Source organism: Camelina sativa, chromosome 7 (genome assembly GCF_030686135.1).
Source record: "Camelina sativa cultivar CO46 ecotype springtype chromosome 7, ASM3068613v1".
Lineage (NCBI taxonomy): Eukaryota > Viridiplantae > Streptophyta > Magnoliopsida > Brassicales > Brassicaceae > Camelina > Camelina sativa.
Window position 1 is genome coordinate 23,123,302 of NC_141886.1, and position 26,636 is coordinate 23,149,937.

The 26,636-nt window shown below is 37.7% G+C and overlaps 2 protein-coding genes and 1 non-coding gene across 3 annotated transcripts; all 3 read left to right on the top strand.

Moving 5' to 3' along the window:
- Positions 1-5,372: 5,372 nt before the first annotated feature.
- On the top strand, positions 5,373-5,479 carry LOC147941597 (small nucleolar RNA R71). Its single transcript, XR_015562930.1, has one exon. It is a non-coding gene; the product is annotated as a small nucleolar RNA R71 (small nucleolar RNA).
- Positions 5,480-15,509: 10,030 nt separating this feature from the next.
- LOC104704813 (RING-H2 finger protein ATL48-like) lies at positions 15,510-16,001 on the top strand. Its single transcript, XM_010420843.1, has one exon. The coding sequence runs from the start codon at positions 15,510-15,512 to the stop codon at positions 15,999-16,001; it is 492 nt and encodes a 163-aa protein (XP_010419145.1).
- Positions 16,002-23,249: 7,248 nt separating this feature from the next.
- LOC104704814 (uncharacterized) lies at positions 23,250-23,729 on the top strand. The gene has a single exon (XM_010420844.2). It carries the CDS (start codon positions 23,250-23,252, stop codon positions 23,727-23,729), a length of 480 nt encoding a protein of 159 aa, XP_010419146.2.
- Positions 23,730-26,636: the final 2,907 nt, after the last annotated feature.

Consider the following 26,636-nt stretch of genomic DNA (forward strand, 5'->3'; position numbering starts at 1 on the left):
AGCGAAGGCGTGGCTCGAACGAGTGCAGAGTGATGAAACTCTCAGGATGGTTCGAGTCTGATTCCACGCTGTCGGTTGAACCTTGCTCGAGTCGACGATGGTTGAGAACGCACGGTGGTGGTTGAACTCTCTAGGTTGCGTCGCAGCGTCTTCTTTTGACTTATAATTTCACCTTCTTTTTTTTTTGCCCATACTCCATTCTGCAGATTCCTGAACACCAGAAAACTAAAAACAAAAATCAAAAACACAAAGATCCTAACAAATATTTACAGTGATAACTTTGGGACTTCCTCCCAAGTGAGCTTTTTTAAAGTCCCTAGCTTGACTTTTCAGCTTTTTATGCTTGTGGAGGTTTCTTGACTCTCTGGCCATTTACAGTGAATTCGCTACCATCCTTGTTCAGAAGAGTGATGACTCTGAATGGCAGAACTTCCTTGACGTCAAAAGGTCCAGACCACCTAGAGTTAAGTTTTCCAGGAAATAACTTAAGTTTGGAGTTGAAAAGCAAAACTTGATCCTCAGCCTTGAGCTCCTTGACAATAATCTTCTTGTCATGAAAATTCTTTGTCCTTTCCTTGTAGATCCTTGAACTCTCACAAGCATCAAGTCTTATTTCTTCCAACTCATGGATGTCAAGAGTTCTTTTAGCCTGAGCTGTGTCAATATCCAAGTTCAGCAACTTAATAGCCCAGAGCGCCTTGTACTCAACCTCAACAGGGAGGTGACATGCTTTACCATAGACCAACTGAAATGGTGTTCTTCCTATCGGCATTTTGTAAGTTGTTCTGTACGCCCAGAGAGTCTCGTCCAGCTTGACAAACCAATCTTCCTTCAAAACCCCAACAATCCTTGACAAGATACCTTTGATCTGCTTATTTGAGACTTCAACCTGTCTGCTGGTCTGAGGGTGATACGCAGTAGATACCTTGTGCTTGACCCCATACTTTCTCAGCATACTCTCAAACACTTTGTTGATGAAATGAGTTCCACCATCGCTGATCACTGCTCTAGGTATCCTATACCTTGGAAATATTATGCTCTTGAATAGCTTCAGAACTACCTTGTGATCATCGGTAGGATTGACAATGGCTTCAACCCACTTAGAAATGTAATCAACTGCCATCGGAATATAGACATTCCCATTAGATGGGGGTTGAATGGTCCCATGAAGTCTATCCCCCAAACATCAAATATCTTCACTTCCAGGATCGGATTCTGGGGCATCTCGTTTCTCCTTGTGATGTTGCCCATCCTCTGACAAGCGTCACACTTGGTGATGAAGTTGTGAGCGTCTTTGAACAAGGTTGGCCACCAAAGACCTGCTTGAAGAACTTTCTGAGCTGTCTTGAATGTGGCGAAGTGACCTCCATAGACGGAACCGTGACAATGCTCAAGCACTCCCTGCACTTCCCATTCTGCTATGCATCTTCTAAATAGACCGTCAGAACCTCTTTTGTACAGATAGGGCTCATCCCAGAAGTAGTGATTGACCTCTCTGAAAAGCTTCTTCTTCCTGTAGGGATCCATGTCATCAGGAACCTCTCCACAAATCTTGTAATTCACGACATCTGCATACCATGGTGTAGTCTCAGAAGTGATCGCCATGCATCTGATTCTGAGGTTGTCAAGCTCTGTGTCATGCATCTGCTCACAAACCTGGGCGACCAGAAGTTGTTCCTCAGGCATTGAATCATCTATGGGAATCGCATCTTCAATCCTCATTCTTGACAGGTGGTCCGCGACTCCATTTTCTATACCTTTCTTGTCAACAATCTCCATGTCAAACTCCTAAAGTAGCAGAATCCACCTCAAAAGTCTCGACTTGGTATCCTTCTTCGAATAGATATGTCTCAGAGCAGCATGATCGGTATACACAATGACCTTCGAACCCACAAGATAACCCCTGAATTTTTCGAATGCAAACACAACTGCTAAGAGTTTCTTCTCTGTGGTCGCATACCTTCCTTGGGTCTCGTCTAAGGTGCGACTTGCATAGTTGATGACATGAAGCTTCTTGTCAGTACGCTGTCCCAGAACTGCTACAACTGCGAAGTCTGAAGCATCACACATAATCTCACACGGATGATCCTTGTTCGGAGCTTGTACTATGGGTGCGGAAACCAAGGCCTCCTTGATCTTGCTGAAAGCTTCCAAACATGCTGCATCAAATTCGAACTCAACCTCCTTGCACAGCAACCTTGTCAATGGTCTTGCAATTTTTGAGAAGTTTTTGATGAATCTCCTGTAAAACCCAGCATGTCCCAGAAAGCTTCTGATGTCCTTCAATGTCTTAGGTGGTTGAAGCTTAACCATGAACTCAATCTTAGCTTTGTCAACCTCAATTCCTTTCTCAGAAAACTTGTGTCCCAGAACGATCCCTTCTTCTACCATGAAGTGGCATTTCTCCCAGTTCAGCACTAGGTTCGTCTCCTCACATCACGTCAATACCCTGCAAAGATTTAACAAACAAGAGGAGAAAGTGGAACCGTATACAGAGAAATCATCTATAAACACTTCCACTGACTCCTCAATCAAATATGAGAAAATCGAAGTCATACACCTCTGAAAGGTGGCTGGAGCATTGCACAAACCAAATGGCATGCGTCTGTAGGCAAAAGTGCCATAAAGACAAGTAAAGATTGTCTTTTCCTGATCATTTGGGTGGATAGGGATTTGGAAGAATCCACTATACCCATCAAGGAAACAGTAGTAGGGATGACTGGCTAATCTTTCTAACATTTGATCAATGAAAGGCAAAGGGAAATGATCTTTCCTAGAAACAACATTCAACTTCCTATAATCAATGCACATCCTATGTCCTGTGATGGTCCTAGTTGGGATTAGCTCATTTTTTTCATTTTTGATGACAGTGATTCCTCCCTTTTTAGGTACACAGTCCACTGGAGATACCCATGTACTATCAGAGATAGGATAGATAACTCCAGCATTAAGCAGTTTTAGAATTTCTTTCTTTACTACTTCCTTCAGGTTAGCATTCAATCTCCTTTGGGGTTCAATGCTAGCATAAGACTCATTTTCAAGATTGATCCTATGTGTGGAAAGACTAGGTGAGATTCCCTTGATATCATCTAAAGAATAACCTATAGCCTTTCTATATTTCTTAAGCTCAGTTACTAGCATCCTCAATTCATCATCACTCAACCTAGCATTCACTTTGACAGGATAAGTAGAATTGGTTCCCAGAAAAACGTACCTGAGTCCGGAAGGGAGAGTTTTGAGTTCTACCTTCGGAGCTTTCAGTTCCGACCAGTCGTCAGCATGGGCGTCAGGAGCGGTCACGGTCGAGTGCGGTTTGACCGGTGGTGCGAGTCGGGTCTTGACGTCGGTCGAGTGGAAGGTTTCACGTTCTAAACTCTCTGTCTCAACTACACATACCTCCCCTGCGTCAGATATGTCTGATTCGTCTGATTCGACCGAACTCCTCTGATTCGTCTGTCTCTCTGTGGGAGTATAGCATATTCTTGTAACAAGTGGTCTCCCCATGCAGGAACCCTTCTTCTCCATCCTTGGTTAGAGTAGTTTTGAGATGGTCCTCTTCAGCTAGTTCCTCCAACAACTCATCAGCCAACTTATCCATCTCTTCAATGTAGAAGACTTGTCCTCCTATTGTCGGCTTCTTCAAAGTATCCTTGATGTCAAACTTCATGGTGAAGTCGTCGCCCATATTAAGATCAATCTTGCCATTTCTGACATCAATGATGGCTCCAGCAGTCGCCAGGAACGGTCTTCCTAAGATCAGCGGATCTTTTGGTTCTTCATCCATCTCCAGAACCACAAAGTCGGTTGGTACTTCCACGTCTCGGATCCTAACGGGTAAGTCTTCTAAAATACCATTTAGAAGTCTCATTGATCTGTCTGCAAGGATGAGAGAGATGTCGCAAACCTTGAACTTTGTAAAACCCAACCTCGTAGCAACAGAGAGTGGCATCAGATTAACTGAAGCGCCAATATCACATAGGCACCTGTCAAAAGAAATAGGTCCAAGGGAGCAAGGTAGAGTGAATGATCCAGGATCTTTGAGCTTCTTGGGTACAATCTTTTTCTGGATGATTGCACTGCACTCAAGACTTAGTACCACCATGCCTTGAACCTCTTGTGATCTCTCCATCACTAAGTCCTTGAGGAATTTCTGGTAGTGAGGAACAAGTGCGAATGTATCCAGCAATGACATCCTCAACTCAATCTCCTTGACTTGTTTTTCGAAAAAGGCTTTGTACTTCTCAGTAAGCTGCTTCTTGAACCTCACTGGGAATGGTAGAGGAGGCTTGTATAGTGGAGGGATGAATCTCACAGGTTTGTCTTCAGAAACAACCTGTTCCTTAACAACTTCAGGTTCGGACTGCTTCACTGGCTCGATTGGATCTTTGACTGCTTCAACTGGGTTCTCCATCTGAGCGTCTTTCTGAACAAAATCCTCCCCATCTAATTCTTCATTGTCCTCAATCACGTCTGGAACTCCTTGTCTGGGAGGCAATGTTTTCCCACTTCTCAGCGTAATTGCATTTGCAAACTCCTTGGGGTTCTGAACAGCTTTCCTTGGGAATTGGCCAGACTTTGGTGCAGAAGTAGAGGCAGATTGGCCTTCCATATAGCTTATCTTCGAGTTCAGAGCTTCAAATTTGACGTTCAGGTCATTGTAAGAACATTCCATTCTCTGACTAAGGTCAGCAAAATTCTTAGCAGTATCCATAGAACTGCTAGCTTGACCCTGAAGAAGTTGTTGCATCATTTGCTTCATTTCTTGATCTGGGGCTGGAGTAGGCTAAACTGGTTGAGAGCGGAATCCTAGCGGTGGTCCTGAGAGAGTTTGGTAACCCTGTTGGAACCATTGCTTGGGCGCGAATCCCTGATTGTAAGGCACGAAAGGCTTTTGTTGACCTTGCTGTTGTTGTTGAGGCGGGTACACCTGATCTTTTGGATTAGCAACATTCTTACTTTGGTAAGACAAATTGGGGTTTGCCTTGTATTGGTTGTAACCTTTGTTGTACCCACCCTGATTCTGGACATAGCTGATCTCCTCAGTCTGCTCACCCTCCCCATCTGGAACCTTGAAATGGTCATCCTCAGATACAAAGTGGACACTCCTCTGCTGACTTAGCAGGATACGGTCGAGCTTCTCATTGACGTTGTTGAGGTCTTTCTTGTACTTCTCCTCAGAACTGGCGTCACCTCTAACTGTGCGGTCATAATCTTTGTTGTAGTTGCATTCAGACTGGACGAGATTCTCAACCAGTTGCCAACCTTCATCTACGTCCTTGTTCAGGAAGTTACCGTAAGAAGCAGTGTCAAGCAGCATGCGTATCTTTGGAAGGACACCACGGTAAAGAGTGCTCAGCAGTGACTCGTTGCTGAATCCATGGTGCGGACACTGGCTGTGGTAACCCTTGAAGCGCTCCCAAGCTTCGCATAATGATTCTGAGCTCTTCTGAATAAAGCTAGAAATCTCATTCCTGAGACGGGCTGTTCTGGAGTTGGAGAAGAACTTGGCCAAGAATGCTTTCTTGCAACCTTCCCAGGTGGTGATTGATCCTTTGGGAAGGTTTTTCTCCCATTGATGAGCTTTGTCTCCCAACAAGAATGGGAAGAGGCGCAACTTGTAACCATCCTCACTCACGCCGTTGATCTTGGTGAGACTGCACAGACGGTCGAACTCGTCTAAGTGGTCGAGTGGATCCTCCATAGGCAACCCGTGAAATTTGTTTCCTTGGATCATGGAGATCAGACCACTCTTGATTTCGAAGTTGTTGTTCTGCATGGCGGGAGGGACGATTCCAGCACGCTGAGTATGAGTGTTCGATGCATCCCCAACACCAATGTTTTGCGGTCCCAGATGTTTTCCATTCGGCTGTTCCATTGTGACGGGTAAGGGATGATCAGTAAGTTGACGAGTTTGTCGTGGTCTTTGTAACCGGTTGATGTCGTCGATAACAGGAAGGAGATTCTGATGCTCTCTTGATCTGGTGTGCATGCAACAATCAACAGGTTCCTGAGATGCAAAACAAACAAGCAGACAACCAAAACAAGTCAGTACTCAGAATGATGAGTGTAAAAGACCTTAATCTTGCAAAACTTGAAATCATAAATGTAGCAAAACGAATCCCAAATGGCAACGACGCCAAATTGATAATAAGATTTTTGTGTATCCTAGCAGGTTCAATTAACCTTATGTGTTGTAGTACTTAAGGTGTCAATCCAAATGGGATGTTGCTAGCAATCAAGATGCAATCAAGATTTCACAAGTCAAGCCAATTCAAAAGAGTGTTTTTATCTAACAATCCTAGAATGATCAGAATGCAAAACGGAAATGTGTTCTAGAACTAGAAGCGAAAATGTATGACAAGAAGCGAAAATGAATGAAAACAAAAACGAGTCTAAGCATGAACTAAAAAGCAAGAAACGAAACAGTCTCAGGAATGTAATAAAAATCAGAAAGAAAGAGGTCCTAAGGATGGGAGTAATTGATGTCGGTGGAGTATCCTAGTCTATAGGGTGTTTAACATGTCACAAGCAAACAATCCCTAAACAATGAACATCTCTTCTTAGCTAATCCAATCTCTTGACAAAAGCTACTCAAACTCAACCACTTCGAAACCTAGCTCTCGCTAGAGAAACATGATCAAGCATGGCATGACAAACAAGTTCATTCACGTCAATAAACATCCTAGACAACTAATCTCTTAGGCTAGGAACGTAAGTCTCTGGCACTAGTTGCTCAGACGTTTCATCGAACACCTTTTGGGTGCGGAAATGTCTAAAACCTAGTTCCAATTGATCAGAGAAAAATTAGTAATTCTAACACTAGTCCAGAAGGGAATCATACAAATCAAAGCTTAAACACCCTACATCCTAAGATCCTCCACCTAATCTATCCCATCCTCAAGAACTACTACCCTACTCAGATCCGAAAATCATCATCAACAATACAAATCCAGAAAACATTGAACAAAGCATAGTAGATAGATAGAAATGAGAAGAACAAGTTTGTACAAGAAATCAAATGAAAATACTGAATAAACTCCAAGGTGTCGGATTACAAGTCTCAGAACGTATATGGTGGCTAGGTAAAACCTGTAGGAAAAGAAGAAAACGAAAACGAGATAAAAGATAGGATGTCTCAGCAAAGACTTAACAAAATGTATATATAGTAGTCCAACATGGAAAGCCATAAAACTTAAAACGACAAGGTAAGCGTCGGTTCGGTAATCTCCTGAAGCGTGTGAAACCAAACGTCTTTCTTCCCGACATGTCTGATCGAGTCCGTGCGCGTCGAATGGAATGCAATGTCATCATGGCTCGGATGGACGCGCTGGGGAGCGTGGCTCGATCAGACAAGCTGGAGTGTGTGGCGGGGGAGCATGGCTCGATCAGACAAGCTGGAGTGCGTGGCGGGGGAGCATGGCTCGATCAGACAAGCTGGAGTGCGTGGCGGGGGAGCATGGCTCGATCAGACAAGTTGGAGTGCGTGGCGGGGGAGAGTGGCTCATACGAGAATGGCTTCCAACGTCTCCTAAATAACTGAAATACTCCAAAATGCACAATGTATGCAAGGATGATGCAAGAACTACCTTGACATGCAAAATGCAAAGAAAAGACTAGAAAATGATGCAAACCAATGAGTTATCCTAGCTAAATGAATGATAAAAAAATATATGCTAAGGAGAGACAAAATATAGACATATCACAACTGAAAGCTATGACCTCATCTCAAATATTCTCGAATCATAAGTTTTCAACTTATTTTTACCTGAATCAAATCAAAAGTTCTTATATATTTTTCCATATACCTAGTTTAAACGGTTTACAAACCTAATCCGATCGAAAACTACATAAATCCAGTTTGAAACCAATTTTAAAATGGTATATCGTTCCAACTTCCCAAATTTGAAACCGCTTCTCAATTAATCGATCAAACAGCTCTTGTTTCATTACCAGAATCATCAACATTATTTAGAAAAGACAACTCTAAAGTTTGACCAGAAACATCTACCACCGACTTATCTTCCAAACTAACTATAGAATCAGTTTTGGAACCTCCATCAGTGTCTCCATCCTCGATTAAATTAGCGGGCATTATATACTTCAATTTCATTTCATTGCATCTGATAGCTTCCATTGAAAAACCTGCACAAATTAAAGACCCACACAATAGATCGGCAAAATTATATATATAAAAAAAAAATCAAAGATCAAAGCTTTTGATATAAACATGTAATGTTATGTAAATATAATGTTACTTTCTTAATTAGCTGTCCTATTATGTTTCAAAAAAAAAAAAAATTTGACATAACTTATGTTGTTCTTTTTAAATTTGTTATTCACTATTTATTTATTAATAATAATATACATGCTTAGTGAATTACTTTTTTGTTTGTACATGTCAAAATTTTATTGAAAAAACACGTATAATATAAGTAACATACAATGGAAAATAAATTAGTTTTGTTAATTTTCCTTTTTGATTTAGAAATTTTGTTTAGATATAAAGATGTAAATTTTATCTAGATTTAATGTTATTTTCTTAATTAATTGTTTTGAGAAATAATCATTTTTGACACGTGTCAACATCTCATCAATGTATTTGACACGTGTCATGATCATGTTAATGACTAATTTGAAAATCTAACTTTATATAATAAGATTTTTGATATAATAAAAATATTAGTTCAAACTTCAATTAAAGCTTTTTTCCTAAGACTGCCTTCACAAATCTTGATGCAATACTCAGTGTCCGAAATTGGTTAACCATAGAGACATATATTTTTTTTTTTTGTGCAAACAAAGACATAAAATTTAATGTTTTAGGTTATATAGTATAATTATACGACCATATATGGATGACACATAGTATATTTATCTTAGTGTTTTTTTTAAATATAATAAGATTACAATTATCTTTTGCTTTGTTTTCCCAAACTTGAAAACTATAATTTCTGATCGTTAAAATTGACATGTGTCACGATCTAATGAGTTACTAACTAATTGTTAAAATTGACATGTGTCACGATCTGGTGAGTTTTTAACTTTGATTTGTAATCGTTAAAACTAACACGTGTCACGATCAGGTGAGTTACTAACTTTGATAACCAAGGTTTATATAATAAGATATACTATTGAATATGTTATCAAATCATTCACCGATTGAAAAACTTAAGGAAATTACATTATTTTATGATTTTGATTATCTTATTTTTCTTATATTATGTTAATAACTAATTTTAACACTTTTTTTCAGCATTACTAATTTTACCACACTAAACCTTTTTATACTTTAATCACTTTTCTGTATAAATTTCTTTTTACTACATGATTATAATAAATAATAATTGCAATTAAGTTGCAAATATTTTCCTTATTAATTGCACATATTTTTCTTATTAATTGCATATATTTTTCTATTGAAATTAGTAATTTAATAGATAACTTTCCTATTAAAATTAGTGATATAATAGATTACTTTTGCTTTTATATAATTATATACTTTTGGTTTTATAATTTAATTCTAATCCTTTTACTTTTAGGATTTTTTAATATTTCTAATAATTATTAAATAAAAATTCTTTTTACACATGTCAAAATATAATCGATATACTTGACACATGTTGCGACTATATAAATAACTAACTTTCAAAACTAAGGTTTATATAATAAAATATGTCAAGCCTAACGTTTATATAATAAGATATGCCAAGCCTTTGTTTTTTAGCCGAATTACAATACTGTATAATCAAGTTGAGATTCATCGCCGATCTCTTTTCTTTTGTACAATTATGGAATTTGAATTTTCATTTATACTAAAATTTCAAATATCTCGATTTAAATTAGCTCGGTTTAAGTTTGCTATAGCCTCTTGTGCGTACCTTTTACGAATCAACAACACACAACTCTAAAGAAGGTGATCGCTTTAGGATCACTAGCTTAGAGTCACAAGACTTAGACGAGATGCCAAATTGTTCGCATGTGTTTCATGATTATTGTATCAGTGAGTAGTTATGTTGGAGTAATCATTGCCCTCTCTGCCGTGCTGAAATTATGGAAGACGAGTGACGACCATCCCCCTACAAGACTCCGAAACACAGTAAGGATAGGTTTCTTAGCCGACTTATAATATAACAAGTTGAGATTCAATTGCCAATCTCTTTTCTTATGTACAATTACAGAATTGGAATTTTCATATATAGAGATCATCTAATAATGTAGTCTGGTTGATGATTTCATTGGAATTGTTATAGAAGCATGCCATCCTCTACACTAAAAAAATAATAAATCTGGTTTTAACGTTATGAAGAAATATAGTTTCAGCTGAAGAAATCGATTCTCTTAAAGATTGATGAGTATTTTAATTTGAATGTGTGGAACAAATCGATTCTATCTATAAGATTGAGTATCTTGACATCATAAACCTATATAAGCTTTTATTAGACTACATTTTTTTTTTGACAGCAGGTACAAATGAGCCAATTGATAGGAAAAAACGTTTACAAAGGTAATTTGATGTGGCTCGGTTCTATCACGCCGTGCCAGCTTGTCTGCATTACTATTCTGTGTTCGGGGGACTTGGGTTAGTGCAAAGGATAGGAACTCCTCCTTGTCTGCCTCAATCTCGTCCAAATATGTCTTGAAAGCAGGCCACTCGGATAGCGAAGACACCATCTTCACCAAATCAGAACAGTCTGTGAAAAAAAACAACATTTTCAATGTTCGCACCAATCATACAGCGCATTGCCCAGATTAGAGCTTCCGCTTCTGCATGGAGGGGCGACAAGCTACAGCGAAGGTTAGATGCACCCATAGTGGGAGATTCCCCCTAAGGGGAAATGCAATACCATCCTCGACCTGTATACTGGTCAGTCACCTTCCAAGACCCGTCCACATAGCATCGGGAACTGTTCCCGTATCTGTTGGCTGGAGCCATTTCCGTAAGCATAGGACCAGTAGTGGGATGAGACCCATTCTGATGAGAGATTTCTACTGTATCCGCTTGTGCCGAGAACCAAAGTTTTGCTTCCTCTTCAGCTAGCGGTAAAATTGCTAGCGGGTTGGAGTCCAAATTGCTAAAAAAATTATCATTCCTGGCCTTCCAAATATACCATAGAATCCATGGGAAGATATCCGCTGAAGGATTCTGCTGGGATCTCCAAAATAAATAGTCCATGTTTGCATAGACATATTATGAAGGAAAGCAGTCTGGGGATGTCGGGAAGGAGAACAGAGCCCAGACCTGCCAAACTGGAGGGCATAAAAATAGAGCATGATTGATTGTTTCCTCAGATCCACCACAACGGCCACAGTCAAGATCACAGGTCATGCCGCGTCGCCGCAGATTAGCTGTAGTCGCCATACAACCTGTAATTGCTTGCCATAAAAAAATGTCTAATTTTTGGTGGACACCGAATCTGCCAGACAAACGCCTGTAAAGGAATAATGTTAGGGCCAAAAGCAGATGCAGAGACTGCCTGGTTCTGACGTAAAGCATTATACCCAGATTTAACTGTGTATAGACCAGTCTTTTTCAAATGCCAACCCAACCTATCCGGTGAATCTGGTTTGCCAATAGGTAAAGCAGACATAATGGCAAATCTTCCGGCTTGAAAGTGGACAATAAAGTCAGATTCCATTAATGTGAACTCCTGTCAATAAAGTTTACAACTCTAAGCATGGGATCAATGGGCAATCCCGAACGTAATGCTGGTCTCGGGGGTTGAGCAGGGATCCAGGGATCTAACCATACTAAAATGGAGTCACCGGATCCTACTCGTTTAATGAGTCCTTTGTTTACCAGAGAGCAAGCAGACACCATACTTAGCCATCCATAAGATGGCGAATAAGATTTGATTAGATCCAAAGGGTTGGAATGCCTATAGTACCGACCTTTTAAAACCTGAGAAAATAATGAATCTGGAGCTGTGATCAACCGCCAAAGTTGTTTAGCTAACAAAGCGGTGTTAAAATAATCCAAACACCGGAAACCCAAACCTCCACCCAGCTTATCAGCACATAACTTATCCCAGGCTAACCAGTGTAGCCCTCGTGTGTCTCCGGAAGCACTCTATCAAAAATTGGAAACCGCGCTAGTGAGTTTCCGTGTGACCGTTTTTGGGAGACGAAAGCATGACATGACAAAGGTAGGGACGGCAGTCTCTACTGATTTGATCATTACCTCTTTTCCCCCCCTAGACAACAACCGGGCAGGCCATCCACCTGTTCGTTTTTGCAATCGATCCTGGACAAATGAAAAAACTTTTGTTTTTGAGCCTCCTAGGCTCTCAGGGATGCCCAAATAAGAGCTCATACCACCCAAATTGGTGATCCCTAGTATTCATTTTAGTTCCTCTCGTAAGTCCACATCAACTGTATGCCCAAATTGAACCGAAGATTTCTGAAAGTTTATTCGAGGGCAAGCTTCTACATATGGAGAAACAGAGAGAAAACAGGATTGGTACAGTCCCTGGAGTTGAAGTTGGGGATGCATTCAAATACAAATTAGAGCTCAAAATGATAGGTCTCCACTTCAACGTCTCAGGAGGGATTGATTTTATGATTGTCGATGGTTTATACATGGCTACAAGTGTGGTTATTTCAGATGGTGCTCCCTTCAAGGATTCATTTAGTTCTGATCTTGTTGTTACTTACTGTGGTCAAGGTGATTACTTGAAATAAAAATATTTGCAAGCAAGAGACCAGAAAATGGAAAGAGGCAACCTTGCCTTAGCTAACAGTATGAGAGAACAACAACCTGTCAGACTGATCATTGGTTCCAAGATTCAAGGAGAAAAGGAATATTCATACAGAGGCTTATATAGAGTTCAGAAGTATTGGCCCGAGAAAGGACCCCTAGGTAATAAGGTTTTCAAGTTTGAGCTTCATAAACTTCCGGGTTAACCTTCTATCCATTAGGCTTTTATAAACAAAGTTACATACTCTAGGAAATAAGGTCTTTTATGATTTTATGATTGGTTTTCATATAAATATGGACACACTCTCATCGTTTATTATTATCTTTAGGTCTATCACGTTTTCTTTTTGTACTCTCCACAAATTCCAAAAAAAAAAAATGAGTGAGATTTAAGAACTCGTGTGTATTGATGAATGTGTTACACGCAAATCTTCATCTAACACTGTGGAGATCAGAGTAATGCGTAAAAACATGGTCACTTTAGATTCAAGCACTCCTCTGCCTCCGTTCCCAACCCCTCACCTCCTTTTGAACAACATCCTTAGCTTTGATCACCACAAACTGTATCCTCTCCTCTATCCAACCCTCCCAGATCCCGACTTATGCAGAATTCTCTTACGAGATTGCTTCCTAAGCAGAGAAAGTTCCAGGACCATTGTACATCTCCCTTGACGTCACATTATCCCCAAAAATATTCGAGGAACAGAGATGGAAACATGCGCTATTTGCTTGGAGGAGGCACAAAACTTATTCTTAATGCCAAATTATGACGACACCATCCTTATGCTACTCCGAAACAAAGTCATGAAAAACGATAGGGTTTATCTTGTCACACCTTTTTTATTTTTCTTGGCTGACTTGTAGTAATATAACCAATCTATTTGCTTATAGTACTACTGTTGAATTGGAATTTTCATATACACTAGATTTTCAGAATTCATGATCGTTCCTGACTAGCTCTGTTTAAGTTTTCCCTAGCTCCGGTTGAGTTAATTACTCGGTTTTCTTGGATTATTTTTTGTTTAAAAAAGTTTTTTTTCTTCTTTATCACATTTCACAATTGTTGAATCTAGGATTCACACAATGAATTTGTTTGAAAAGGGAAACAAATTCTCTTAACATTCTCTCTTGAAAACTTGATCAAAGCTCAAATTACAATAGGAGATTAGGATCTCTCGAGGAACAAGTTAGGTTTCTCTTGTATTAATTGCTCGTTGTTTTATATGGAGGAGGAATTCCTCTATTTATATGAATGTCTAATTTACAAGATAAGTATATTTTCTTTAAATCTCGTACTAAATATAAGTTAAATTTCCCTTTTTGATGATCAGATCAGACTCGGATACGGTTTCAGAGGTTGGTCGGTTGGCTTCTTCGGGCTTCCGCTTATAAACCCGTTTAACTGGCCCAAAAGAAAAATCCCTAATTTAATTGTTCTTCAGAATTAATCAGTTTATTTTTGGTTTAGGTTGATTTGTGGGTGCTAAATCCTCCACCAACAACAATTATTCTTGCATCACCGTATCTCTTACACAACTAACTCTAAAGTTGGTTGATAGATTATCAGGTTTGGTCCTGGGGTAAAGTTAAGGCTCACGTGGCAATCAGTGTCTAGAATTATCTATATTAGGATTAGAAATGATTTGATACAATTTCACATATTATCTAGATGATTACCACGTGATTCATTAAATTTTAAAATTTATAAATGTATTTTGGTTGATTATTTCGGTGGAATTGTAATAAAAGCATGACATTATCTACAATGAAAATTAAATAATATGGTTTTAACATTATGAGCTAATATTTCTCTCAAAGATTAGTATTTTCTATTAGTTTAATTATATGTAGAACTTCTACAGTAGAAGATGTGGAACAAATCGATTCCCTTTATAAGATTGAGCATCTTGACATCAGAAAACCTATAAGCTTTTTATTATACTATATACATACATATATTGTATGCTGTTAACGGGAGAGCTAGGAAATTCTACAAAGAGTATTTTATTAGTTAACTAATTTCAAAAAATTGTGTTGTATTTTTCCGATCCATTTGCCTGAATAACTATGTTGAGAAGAGAAACTCTTAACTCACTATAATTGCCAAGATTTTAATCTCGCTGTGGTCAAAGTTACATATGAATATTGAAAATTTGCCATGGCACTAGTCTGTCATCGATGCCCACATAAGTACAACTTCGTTCTGTAGTCTTTGCAAGGGATTTGAAACTTCTAGGGCAGATGATGTATGTCAGATCTGAAACATGCATGGTTCAATAATTTCATATTCATAAACGCTTTACTGTCTAGCTCTCAGTCTCTTTGTGTACCTCTCGCTCGCACTGACTCGTTTGTTTAAAAGAAGCATAGCGTAAGCGACAAAATGTTTTTTTAATCCGGTTCAACCCTGAGAAACAAGAGAAATAAAATTATGATCGATCTAACTCTCGTACTCCAACAAGCTAGAAAGAAGCAGCTACGTTCTTATACTTGTGCAGCACGTAACCTTTCTCCATATAAAGAAGATTTAAAATTCAGCTAAAAATAGAATATAATAAAAAGCGAAAAAAAAATGTCGCATGGATAATTATTATCAAAATAACAGAAAAGAAGTATAAAACTTCTATGTGCACAACAAAATAAAAGGAAATATAAAATTTCCTCTCTGCTTTAGGTTTTGTTTTTCTTAACACGTTTTTGGTTTTGGTATAAATATGGACACACTCTCATCGTTTATTATTATTAAATCCTTCTTATTTCCTTTAGGTCTATCAAGTTTTCTTTTTGTACTCTCCACAAATTCCAAAAAAAAAAAATGAGTGAGATTGAAGAACTCGTGTGTATTGATGAATGTGTTACACGTAAATCTTCATCTAACACTGTGGAGATCAGAGTAATGCGTAAAAACATGGTCACTTTAGATTCAAGCACTCCTCTGCCTCCGTTCCCAACCCCTCACCTCCTTTTGAACAATATCCTTAGCTTTGATGACCATAAAATTTATCCTCTCCTCTTTCCAACCCTTCCAGATCCCGACTTATGCAGATTTCTCTCTTACAAGATTGCTTCCGAAGCCGAGAAAGTTCCAGGGCCATTGTACATCTCCCTTGACGTCACATTATCCCCACAAATAGTCGAGGAACCAGAGATGGAAACATGCGCTATTTGCTTGGAGGAGGAACAATACTTATTCTTAATGCCAAATTGTTCGCATGTGTTTCATAGTCATTGCATCAATGAGTGGTTATGTTGGAGTAATCAGTGCCCTCTTTGCCGTGCTGAACTTATGGAAGACGAAGACTGGTAGACGTTTGACGCTACTCCAAAACAAAAAGTCATGGAAAAACGATGGGGTTTTTAATTGCCTTTGTTTTGTTTTTTTTTTCTAGGCCGAGTTGTAATATAAGCCTATCTATTTTCTTTTAGTACAATTGAACTGAAATTTTTATATATACTAGATATTCAGATCTCTTGATTGTTCCTATTGATTGTGATTGAGGTTGAATTGATTACTCGTTTCTTGGATGATTGCATCAATGAGTGGTTATGTTGGAGTAATAATTGCCCTCTCTGCCGTGCTGAAATTTTGGAAGACGAGACAAGTGACGATTGACACAATCATGAAATCCGATAGGGTTTATTTCTGTCACGCCTTTTTTATTTTTCTTGGCTGACTTGTACTAACATAACCATGCTGTAAAACGAGAGGATTCAAAGTGTAGAATCTCTTCTTATTCTTATTCATGAATGACTTGAGGTTACATATATATAGTGTAGGGTACAAAACCGACTAGGAAAAAGAATAGGGCCAATGGGCCTATGGCCGATGGGCCGTAAACACTAAACGCATATGGACCATACATGGCCGGTTATGGAGTCTACTATCCAGTGCTTTATAACACTCCCCCTTGGATATCATAACTGTGCCGATGCTAAGGGATCGATGCAATACGCTTGGGGGTGCTGCCTCATTAAAACCTTACCAGGAAAACCCAATGGGACAAAACCACGGTGAAGGAAAAAGAGTACAGCACGCATTGCTCCCCCTGTTCCAAGCATCACTCTAAGTCCTTAAGCCTCCGCATTCCAATCTGGTGCATGAGCTTCTTGAACGTTGTTGTCGGTAATGCCTTAGTGAAGAGATTGGCTGAGTTGTCGCATGATTGCACTTGCACCACTCGAACTTCTCTGGCCTTTTGTAGTTCGTGTGTGAAGAAGAACTTCGGTATGATGTGCTTCGTCCGATCTCCCTTGATGTAACCTTCCTTGAGCTGTGCGATGCAGGCCGTATTGTCTTCATAGATTACGGTTGGTTCCTTGTCCTCGACCATACCGCAATTCGCCATGATGTGTTGAGTCATCAACCTCAACCATACACTCTCTCTTCCGGCTTCATGAATTGCTAGGATTTCCGCGTGGTTAGACGAAGTGGCCACAATACTTTGCTTCACAGAACGCCACGAGATCGCCGTACCACCGTGTGTAAATACGTAACCTGTTTGAGACTTACCATTATGTGGATCGGATAGATAACCTGCATCAGCAAAACCAACTAAACCTTCTTTGTTATAGTTAGTATAATATAAACCAAAATCTACCGTCCCTTGTAGGTAACGCAACACATGTTTAATACCGTTCCAGTGCCTTTTAGTTGGACAAGAACTAAATATTGCTAGGAGGTTCACGGCAAAACATATGTCCGGTCTAGTGTGGCTAGCTAAGAACATTAACGCTCCTATAGCACTGAGGTATGGCACTTCAGGTCCGAGAACTTCTTCATCGGCCTTCTTTGGACCAAATGAATCTTTATCCAAGTCTAAGCTTCTAACAACCATTGGGCTGGTCAATGGGTGAGCTTGGTCCATTTTAAACCTCTTGAGTACCTTTTCTGTGTATGCCTTTTGATGCACAAGAATTCCATTACCAATGTACGCAAACTGTAATCCCAAACAGAATTTTGTCTTGCCTAGGTCTTTCATTTCAAATTCTTTCTTTAGATATTGACTGTTTGGGCGATTTCCCCAGAGGTCCCAAGGATGTTTAAATCATCCACATAAACTGCTATAATTACAAACCCTTTGTTTGCAAACTTCTTTATAAATATACATGGACTGATTGGGTCATTCTTATAGCCTTCTTTAGCTAATTATTCACTTAACCGGTTATACCACATTCGACCACTCTGTTTCAGTCCATAAAGAGATTTGTTCAGCCTAATGCAGTACTGTTGTCAAGAACCACTCTTATCTTTGAGCTCAAAACCCTCTGGTAATCTCATATATATTTCATTATCCAGTGGACCATATAAGTATGCGGTTACAACATCCATTAACCGCAAATCCAGTTTTTCTCTTATAGCCAGACTTATTAAGTACCTAAATGTTGTTGAATCCATCACAGGGGAGTATGTCTCCTCATAGTCTATTCCTGGTCTTTGAGAGAATCCTTGTGCTACAAGTCGTGCTTTGTATCTCACGATTTCATTCTTCTCATTTCTCTTTCTTAAAAAGACCCACTTATGTCCAACTGGCTTTATTTCAGGTGTTGTCCTTAAGATCGGACCAAACACACTTCTCTTCTTTAAAGAGTTTAACTCCACGTCAATGGATTCTTTCCACTTTAGCCAATCTTTACTTTGAGTGCACTCTAATATAGACGTGGGTTCATGATCCTCATTTATCTCAAGTGCTACCTTGTATGCAAATATTTCATCGATGTCGACATCTTTACGATTCCATTGAATTCCAGACATGATATAATTTATTGAGATCTAATTATTATCAATACCTTCAGGACCTTGAGGTTCAGCGTCCCAAACCTCATTTGGTACCTTAGGCTTTGCCGCGACTATGTCTGTATTTTCTGTAATTCCCTTAACCTCGGTCTGTTTTGCACCTTTAGACTTCCGAGGGTTCTTATCTTTGGAACCTAATGGTCTACCTCGTTTTAAACATGGCTTAGACTCTGTAGCAACTTGATTATTGTGTTCCTTCTGAACATCAATACGTACTGGTGCATTACAAGCTGGTATGTACGATTTTGTTACTCTCTTTGGGTCAGCAAAGGAATCTGACAATTGTATAGCTAGCTTTTGCAAATGTATAATTTTCTGGACCTCTGCATCGCAGGCTAGAGTCTGAGGATCTTGCCAATTCAAGGATGTTTGATTCCATGTTATTTCTTTAACCAGCTTGCTAGTCTCTCCACCCAACATAGGGAATTCGGATTCTGTAAATTGACAGTCCGCGTATCTGGCCTTAAATAAATCTCATGTGGTTGGCTCAAGATACTTTATAATGGTGGGAGACTCATATCCAACATATATTCTCATCCTCCTTTGAGGTCCCATCTTAGTTCTCTGTGGTGGAGCAATAGGTACATAAACGGCACAACCAAATGTTTTGAGATAGGATATGTCTGGCTCATGACCCGTTAATAATTGGGATGGTGAATATTTGTGTTCACTAGATGGCCTGATTCGTATAAGTTCTGCTGCATGTAAAACTGTGTGTCCCCAAGCTGACACAGGAAGCTTCGATCTCATTAGCAATGGTCGAGCAATTAATTGTATTTGTTTAATGAAGGATTCAGCTAATCCTTTTTGTGTATGGAAATGTGCCACAGGATGTTCCACACTCACCCCATGAACATACAGTAATCATTAAACGTGTGGGATGTAAATTCACCAGCATTGTCTAGACGTATAGTCTTAAGTGGAAAATCTGGAAAATGTGCTCTTAGCCTTATAATTTGGGCTAACATCCTAGCAAATGCTAGGTTCCTTGTGGATAACAAGCAAATGTGTGACCATCTGGTTGATGCATCGATCATAACCATAAAATATCTAAACGTCCCACAAGGTGGGTGTATTGGTCCACATATATCACCTTGTATCCTTTCCAGAAAGTTTAAAGTATCTTTATGGACTTTGGCTGGTGATGGCCGTACAATAAGTGTCCCTTGTGCACATGCTACACACGTGAGATTTTTAGGGATAACTTTTCTCTCTTTAAGGTTGTGCCCATTTGAACTATTAATCAGTTTACGCATCATGTTCGTATCCGGATGGCCAAGCCGGTCATGCCATAGAGTGAACTGTTCATTGAACATTTTGTGCTTTGCCAAGTTAGCTTCTATCATGTTAATCTTAGCATGGTATATACTAGTGGCTAGTGCAGGTATAGTCTCTAGGACCTTCTTATGTCCATTTACAATTTCGGTAATGTATAGAAATTCTTTGCTACCTTCACCCTTTGTTTCAATATGATAACCATTCAACCGAATGTCTTTAAAGCTCAATAAGCTTCTCTTAGAGTTGGGTGAGTACAAGACATCACTTAGTTCAATATGTGTGCCATTAAGTAATAATATATGAGCTTGGCCGTAGCCTTCTATTAAGCTTGTTGTACCCGAAATTGTACTAACATTGGCATTTTTCATTATGAGGTCTATGAAATATCTTTTATCCTTCAATATTGTGTGGCTGGATCCACTGTCCACCACTAGTACATTCATATCCTCCGCCATTTCTTAACACCAATAGGGGTCTGACCGGTTTTGATCTGGGAGCTAAAGACCTCAGATATCTCTCACGAACCTCGAACAGAAACCGCAAATAGCTTTTCCCACGAACAGATCTCGAACCGCTCCTTGTACCGCTCACGTACTGCACTCTCCCCGGAACCGAGAACCAACCTCGAACTGGTTTTGGATAGAACTTGATCACGAGCACAGGTTTGCTCGTGAATAGGAGTTTGTTTCGAACAAAGAGGAGAAAGATGGCGGTTTAGGGTTTTTGGTGGAAGAAGAAGGATGAACGACGGCGGTTAGGGTTTTAGGGTTTTACTCAGCTGGATCTTTAGAAACGATCGTGCTGATAACGTGTTGTAAAACGAGAGGATTCAAAGTGTAGAATCTCTTCTTATTCTTATTCATGAATGACTTGAGGTTACATATATATAGTGTAGGGTACAAAACCGACTAGGAAATAGAATAGGGCCTATGGTCGATGGACCGTAAACACTAAACGCATATAGACCATACATGACCGGTTATGGAGTCCACTATTCAGTGCTTTACAACAAACCAATCAATTTTCTTTTAGTTCTACAGTTGAATTGGAATTTTCATATACACTAGATTTTCAGATTTCTTGATCGTTCCTAACTAGCTCTGTTTAAGTTTTGCCTAGTTCCAGTTGAGTTAATTACTCGATTTTCTTGAATTATTTTTGGTTTAGAAGTTTTATTTTTTGTTTATCGTGTTTCAGAATGATTCTGCATTATCGTATCTCTTACACAACTAACTCTAAGTCGGTTGATAGATTATCGGGTTAGGTGCTGGTGGTAAGGTTAAGACTCACGTGGCATTCATTGTCTAGAATTATCCATATTAGGATTATAAGTGATTTAATATAATTTTTAGATTTTATCTAAAAATTACCACGTGATTAATTAAATTTTAAAAATTATAAATGTAGTTTGGTTGATAATTTCGTTGGAATTGTAATAAAAGCATGACATTATCTACAATGAAAAATAAATATTATAATATGGTTTTAACATTATGAGCTAATATTTCTCTCAAAGATTAGTATATTTTATTTTAATTATATGAACTGTGGAACAAATCGATTCCCTTTATAAGGTTGAGTATCTTGACATCAGAAAACCTATAAGCTTCTTATTATACTACTAGGTTTTACCCCATGGTATACCACATATCTATTATTTTGTTGATATGATACTGTAATTGTTTAGAAGTGCTTGTAATCGATGGTGAATTGCATCTATATATACTGTTAACGGTTGTAGGTAGGGTTTTGTAGAAACTCTTGATTTGCAAGTTGAGAATATACATTTTACGATTTGGTTAGTTATGATTTAGGAATGAATGGTATGACATATTCTTATTATGATTCTCAATTGATATTATTGGATTAATAGTGTACATTTAAAACTAATAAGATCTTACCAAATATGTAATTGTTTATTAAACGCAAATTAGATATTTTCTAAAATATATTCATCTTGAATGAGTTGCTATATTATAAGGATGTGATTACATAATTTGTGTTATCAATTTTTTTTTGTCAAACTCGGCCCTAGAAATTCGGCATGCAAATTAGATATTTCCTAAGATATAATGGGCATTAATTGGCAATAATTAGCATTAATTGGATGTAAATAAGTACGCTATGGATTAAAAACGAGCCCAAAATATTCGGCAATCTTAAGGAGGATTTGGATAATTGAATCGGTTATAATTTTAGTTAAAAACCCGACCCGAAATTGGCAAAAAGTGATGGCACCCTATTGTATTCCAAAAATGTATTATGAGCTCTATATATACTTGTTTGGTTACAAATATAGTAAGACAATTTTTAAAATATATATCCGTTTATAAAAATTCAAATCAGATCAAATGCTGAAAAAATTATAATTTTTTTTAAATTTATGTATTAAATAGTAATTAAAATAATAAAATATAAGATTAAATAAAAGGGAAAGAAGAATTATATTTAAATCTAACATACTGATTTAAATTAGGTAGACAGATTTTAGGTAATTAATATTATCAAATAAGGAAATAATTGTGTTTAGTTGTAAGAATTGTAAAAAATTTAGTTGAGACTTGTTTGGATACAAAAATAAAAGAGGATGACACAAAAATGTAATACAAAAATGTTTAAGATAGATATACATACATATATTGTATGTTGTTAACGGGAGAGCTAGGAAATTCTATAGAGAGTATTTTCTTACTTGACTAATTTCAAAAAATTGTGTTGTATTCTTCCGATCCATTTGCCTGAATAACTATGTTAAGAAGAGAAACTCTTAACTCACTATATTTGTCAAGATTTTAATCTCGCTGTGGTCAAAGTTACAAATGAATATTGAAAATTTGCCATGGCACTAGTCTGTCATCGATGCCCACATAAGTACAACTTCGTTCTCTAGTCTTTAGGATTTGAAACTTCTAGGGCAGATGATGTATGTCAGATCTGAAACATGGTTCGATAGTTCAATAATTTCATATTCGTAAACGCTTTACTGTCTAGCTCTCAGTCTCTCTGTGTACCTCTCGCACTTACTCGTTTGTTTAAAAGAATCATAGCGTAATTAGCGACAAAGTGTTTTTTTTTTAACCCGGTTCAACCCTAAGAAACAAGAGAAATCAAATGATGACCAATCTCTCAAAATCTCATACTCCAACAAGCTAGGAAGAAGAAATTCTGTTTTTATACTTGTGCAGCACGTAACCTTTCTCTAAATAAAGAAAAATTAAAATTCAGCTAAAAATAGAATATAACAAAAAACAAAAAAAATGTCGCATGGATTTTTATTATTAAAATAACAGAAAAGAAATATAAACACAACAAAATAAATGAAAATATATAATTTCCTCTCGGCTTTAGATTTTGTTTTTCTAAACACGTTTTTGGTTTTGATATAAATATGGACACACTCTCATCGTTTATTATTATTAAACCCTTCTTATTTCCTTTAGGTCTATCACGTTTTCTTTATGTAATCTCCACAAATTCCAAGGAATGAATGAGATTCAAGAACACGTGAGCATTGATAAAGTAGTCACTCACAAATCTACATCTAACACTGTGGAGATCAGAGTAACGCGTAAAAACGTGGTCACTTGCACTCCTCCTCCGTTCCCAACCCCTCACCTCCTTTTGAACAACATCCTAAGCTTTGATCACCATAAGATGTATCCTCTCCTCTATCCAACCCTCCCAGATCCCGCCTTATGCAGAATTCTCTCTTACAAGATTGCTTCCGAAGCCGAGAAAGTTCCAGGGCCATTGTACATCTCCCTTGACGTCACATTATCCCCAGTAATATTCGAGGAACCAAAGATGGAAACATGCGCTATTTGCTTGGAGGAGGAACAATGCTTATTCTTAATGCCAAATTGTTCGCATGTGTTTCATAATCATTGCATCTATGAGTGGTTATGTCGGAGTAATCAGTGCCCTCTTTGCCGTGCTGAACTTATCGAAGACGAAGACTGGTAGACGTTTGACGCTACTCCAAAACAAAAAGTCATGGAAAAACGATGGGGTTTTCAATTGCATTTGTTTTTTTTTGTTGAAACTTCTAGGGCAGGTGATGTATCTCAGATCTGAAACATGGTTCAATAGTTTTCATAATCATAAACGCTTTACTGTCTAGCTCTCAGTCTCTTTGTGTACCTCTCGCACTTACTCGTTTGATTAAATCAAACATGGCATAAGCATAAATGACGAAAAAAAAAAAAAAAAAAATTACCCGGTTCAACCTTGAGAAACAAGAGAAATCAAGTGATGACCAATCTCTCAAAATCTCATACTCCAACAAGCTAGGAAGAAGAAGCTCTGTTTTTATACTTGTGCAGCACGTAACCTTAGTCCAAATAAAGGAAATTTGAAATTCAGCTAAAAAAAGAATATAACACAAAAAAAAAGGTTAGTCTCTTTTCTTTTCTTTTCTTTGAGTACAGTTGAATTGATATTCAGATCTCTTGATTGTTCCTAGCTAATTTTCCCTTACTCGTGATTAAGTTTGAGTTGATTACTTGTTTCTTGGATTATTCATAAAATTGCCTGCAATTTTCTTTGATAATTTACTAATTGTGGATTATGTGATTCAATTTTACTTTTGCGTTGAATTTTTCATCGACGTATGTGGAACTCAGGTGTCTTTTCTTTTACTCGCAGTTCCATCCCGATTCATTAGTCTCCTGAAACTATATTTTAAAACAAGAAAAACAAAAAAAATAAAGAGATACGGTATGTCTTGTGTTTTGGATACTCAAGAAATTGCATAAAAAACAAAGAGATTATTTACCTTCTGAATTTTCTTTTGAGTCCATTGCTAGATGAACCATCGTTCGTCAAGAAATTGAAAAGATATCGATAATAACCTTCACACTGTGTGTACAAACTTGTGTCCAAATCCGAAATTGTGTTTAGTTCCTTCTTATGATTCCTTTCATTTTTATCGTTTGACGCTACTCCAAAACAAAGTCACGTAAAAATGATTTAAAAGTTTTTGTACTAGTTTAAGTTTTCCCTAGCTCCGGTTGAGTTAATTATTCGGTTTTTTTGGATTATTTTTTGTTAATTTTTTTTTTGTTTATCAGGTTTCACAATTGTTGAATGTAGGATTGAAACAATGAATTTGTTTAAAGGGGGAAACAAATTCACTAAACAATCTCTCTTGTAAACTGGATCAAAGCTCAAATTAAAAGAAGGGGTTAAAATCTCTTGAGAAAAAACTAGATTTACTTCATGAACAATTGAAAAATTAGGGTTTTTGTATTAATTGTTTGATGCTTTACATGAGAAATCCCTCTATTTATATGAATGTTTAAGTTACAAGATAAGTCTATTTTTATTAATCTCGTATTGAAAATAAGTTAAATTTCCCCTTTTGATGATCAGATTGGACTCGGAGGCGGTATTAGAGGTCGGTCGGTTGGCTTCGTCGGGCTTATATGCCCTTTTAACTGGCCCAAAAAGGAGATCTCCGGTTTAATTGTTATTCAGAATTAATGGGTTTATTTTTGGTTTAGGTTGGTATGTCGTGGGTGCTAAATCCCGTACCAATAATAATGATTCTCCATCACTGTATCTCTTACACAACTAACTTTAAAATTGGTTGATAGATTATCAGGTTTGGTGCTGGTGGTAAGGTTAAGACTCAATGGCAATCAGTGTCTAGAATTATCTATATTAAAATTAGAAGTGGTTTAATATAATTTTTAGATTTTATCTAGATTCATTAAATTTTTAAAAATTATAAATGTAGTTTGGTTGATTATTTCGTTGGAATTGTAATTAAAGCATGACCTTATCTACAATGAAAAATATATACTAATGTTCTTTTACATTATGAGCTAATATTTCTCCAAAATTTTTATTTTGTAACCAATAAAGTTGTGCGTGAGGAATTTCGTTCAACTCGGAAGACAACATATTTAGTAGTAAACCGGATCAAGGTCGGCTAGATAAAACAAAAGCAGGTAATGGGGGCCCAGAACCACTCCATTTCGGATACAAAAGCCTAAAAGCATGGATGTATTGGAGGAAATGACCACTAAATATAAGACTAAGCCTAAGCCTAAGACATTTGGGAAATTTTGGTCATGCATGCCCCATCCTAACCAATGATAACGTTCAGTATCACACAATCCGTGGACAATATGTGTATGTATACCAATTTAAACTATATATCATAAGAAAATAAATTTAATCATCGAACTATAAGAATGGTTATTTATTTGTAATGACCTTCTCTTAACCGACAGAGTTCAAGGGTAGCTACCCTCTCGAGCCAGTCTAGATCTTCATAACTGAAATATGCCTATATATAGGATGTTTTTTAGTAATATGAACCAAATTTAATTTTCTATATAATACAATCACCTATAAATTTTAAGCTTATTTATAAATTTTTAAGATGGTACGTGAATTAATTTCAGTTATTAACAGAACACTCTATACTTCATCTAGAAAGAAAGGAATGACACGCGACATGGCAACCAACTCTCGTCGACATAGAAGCTGGTCAAATTAATCGACAAAAACGTTTGAAATAGGCTGAGTACTATCGGGAATGAGGAGGACACCACCATTCAGATTAGGCCTGGCAAATAAACCGAACCCGAGGAACCGATCCGAACCCGACCCGAACCAATTCTGTCTAAATAACCAATATGTTTTCGTTTTCAAATAACCACAGGTATCGGGTATTATCCGAACCGAACCCGAGGAACCGAATCCGAGGAACCGAAGATACCTGTTTATACCCAAGAACAATTATACACGATATCACATATGAATTGTTTTGCGAGATATGGTATGCTCAGTTTCATTTGTTTAAGATTTCATGATATGCTCAGTTTCATTTGTTTAAGATTTAGTTCACTGTTTTTTGTTGAA

Bases quoted from the DNA above. Each gene is read 5' to 3' on its own strand.
- LOC104704813 (XM_010420843.1), top strand. From the start codon at position 15,510: ATGAGTGAGATTGAAGAACTCGTGTGTATTGATGAATGTGTTACACGT.
- LOC104704814 (XM_010420844.2), top strand. From the start codon at position 23,250: ATGAATGAGATTCAAGAACACGTGAGCATTGATAAAGTAGTCACTCAC.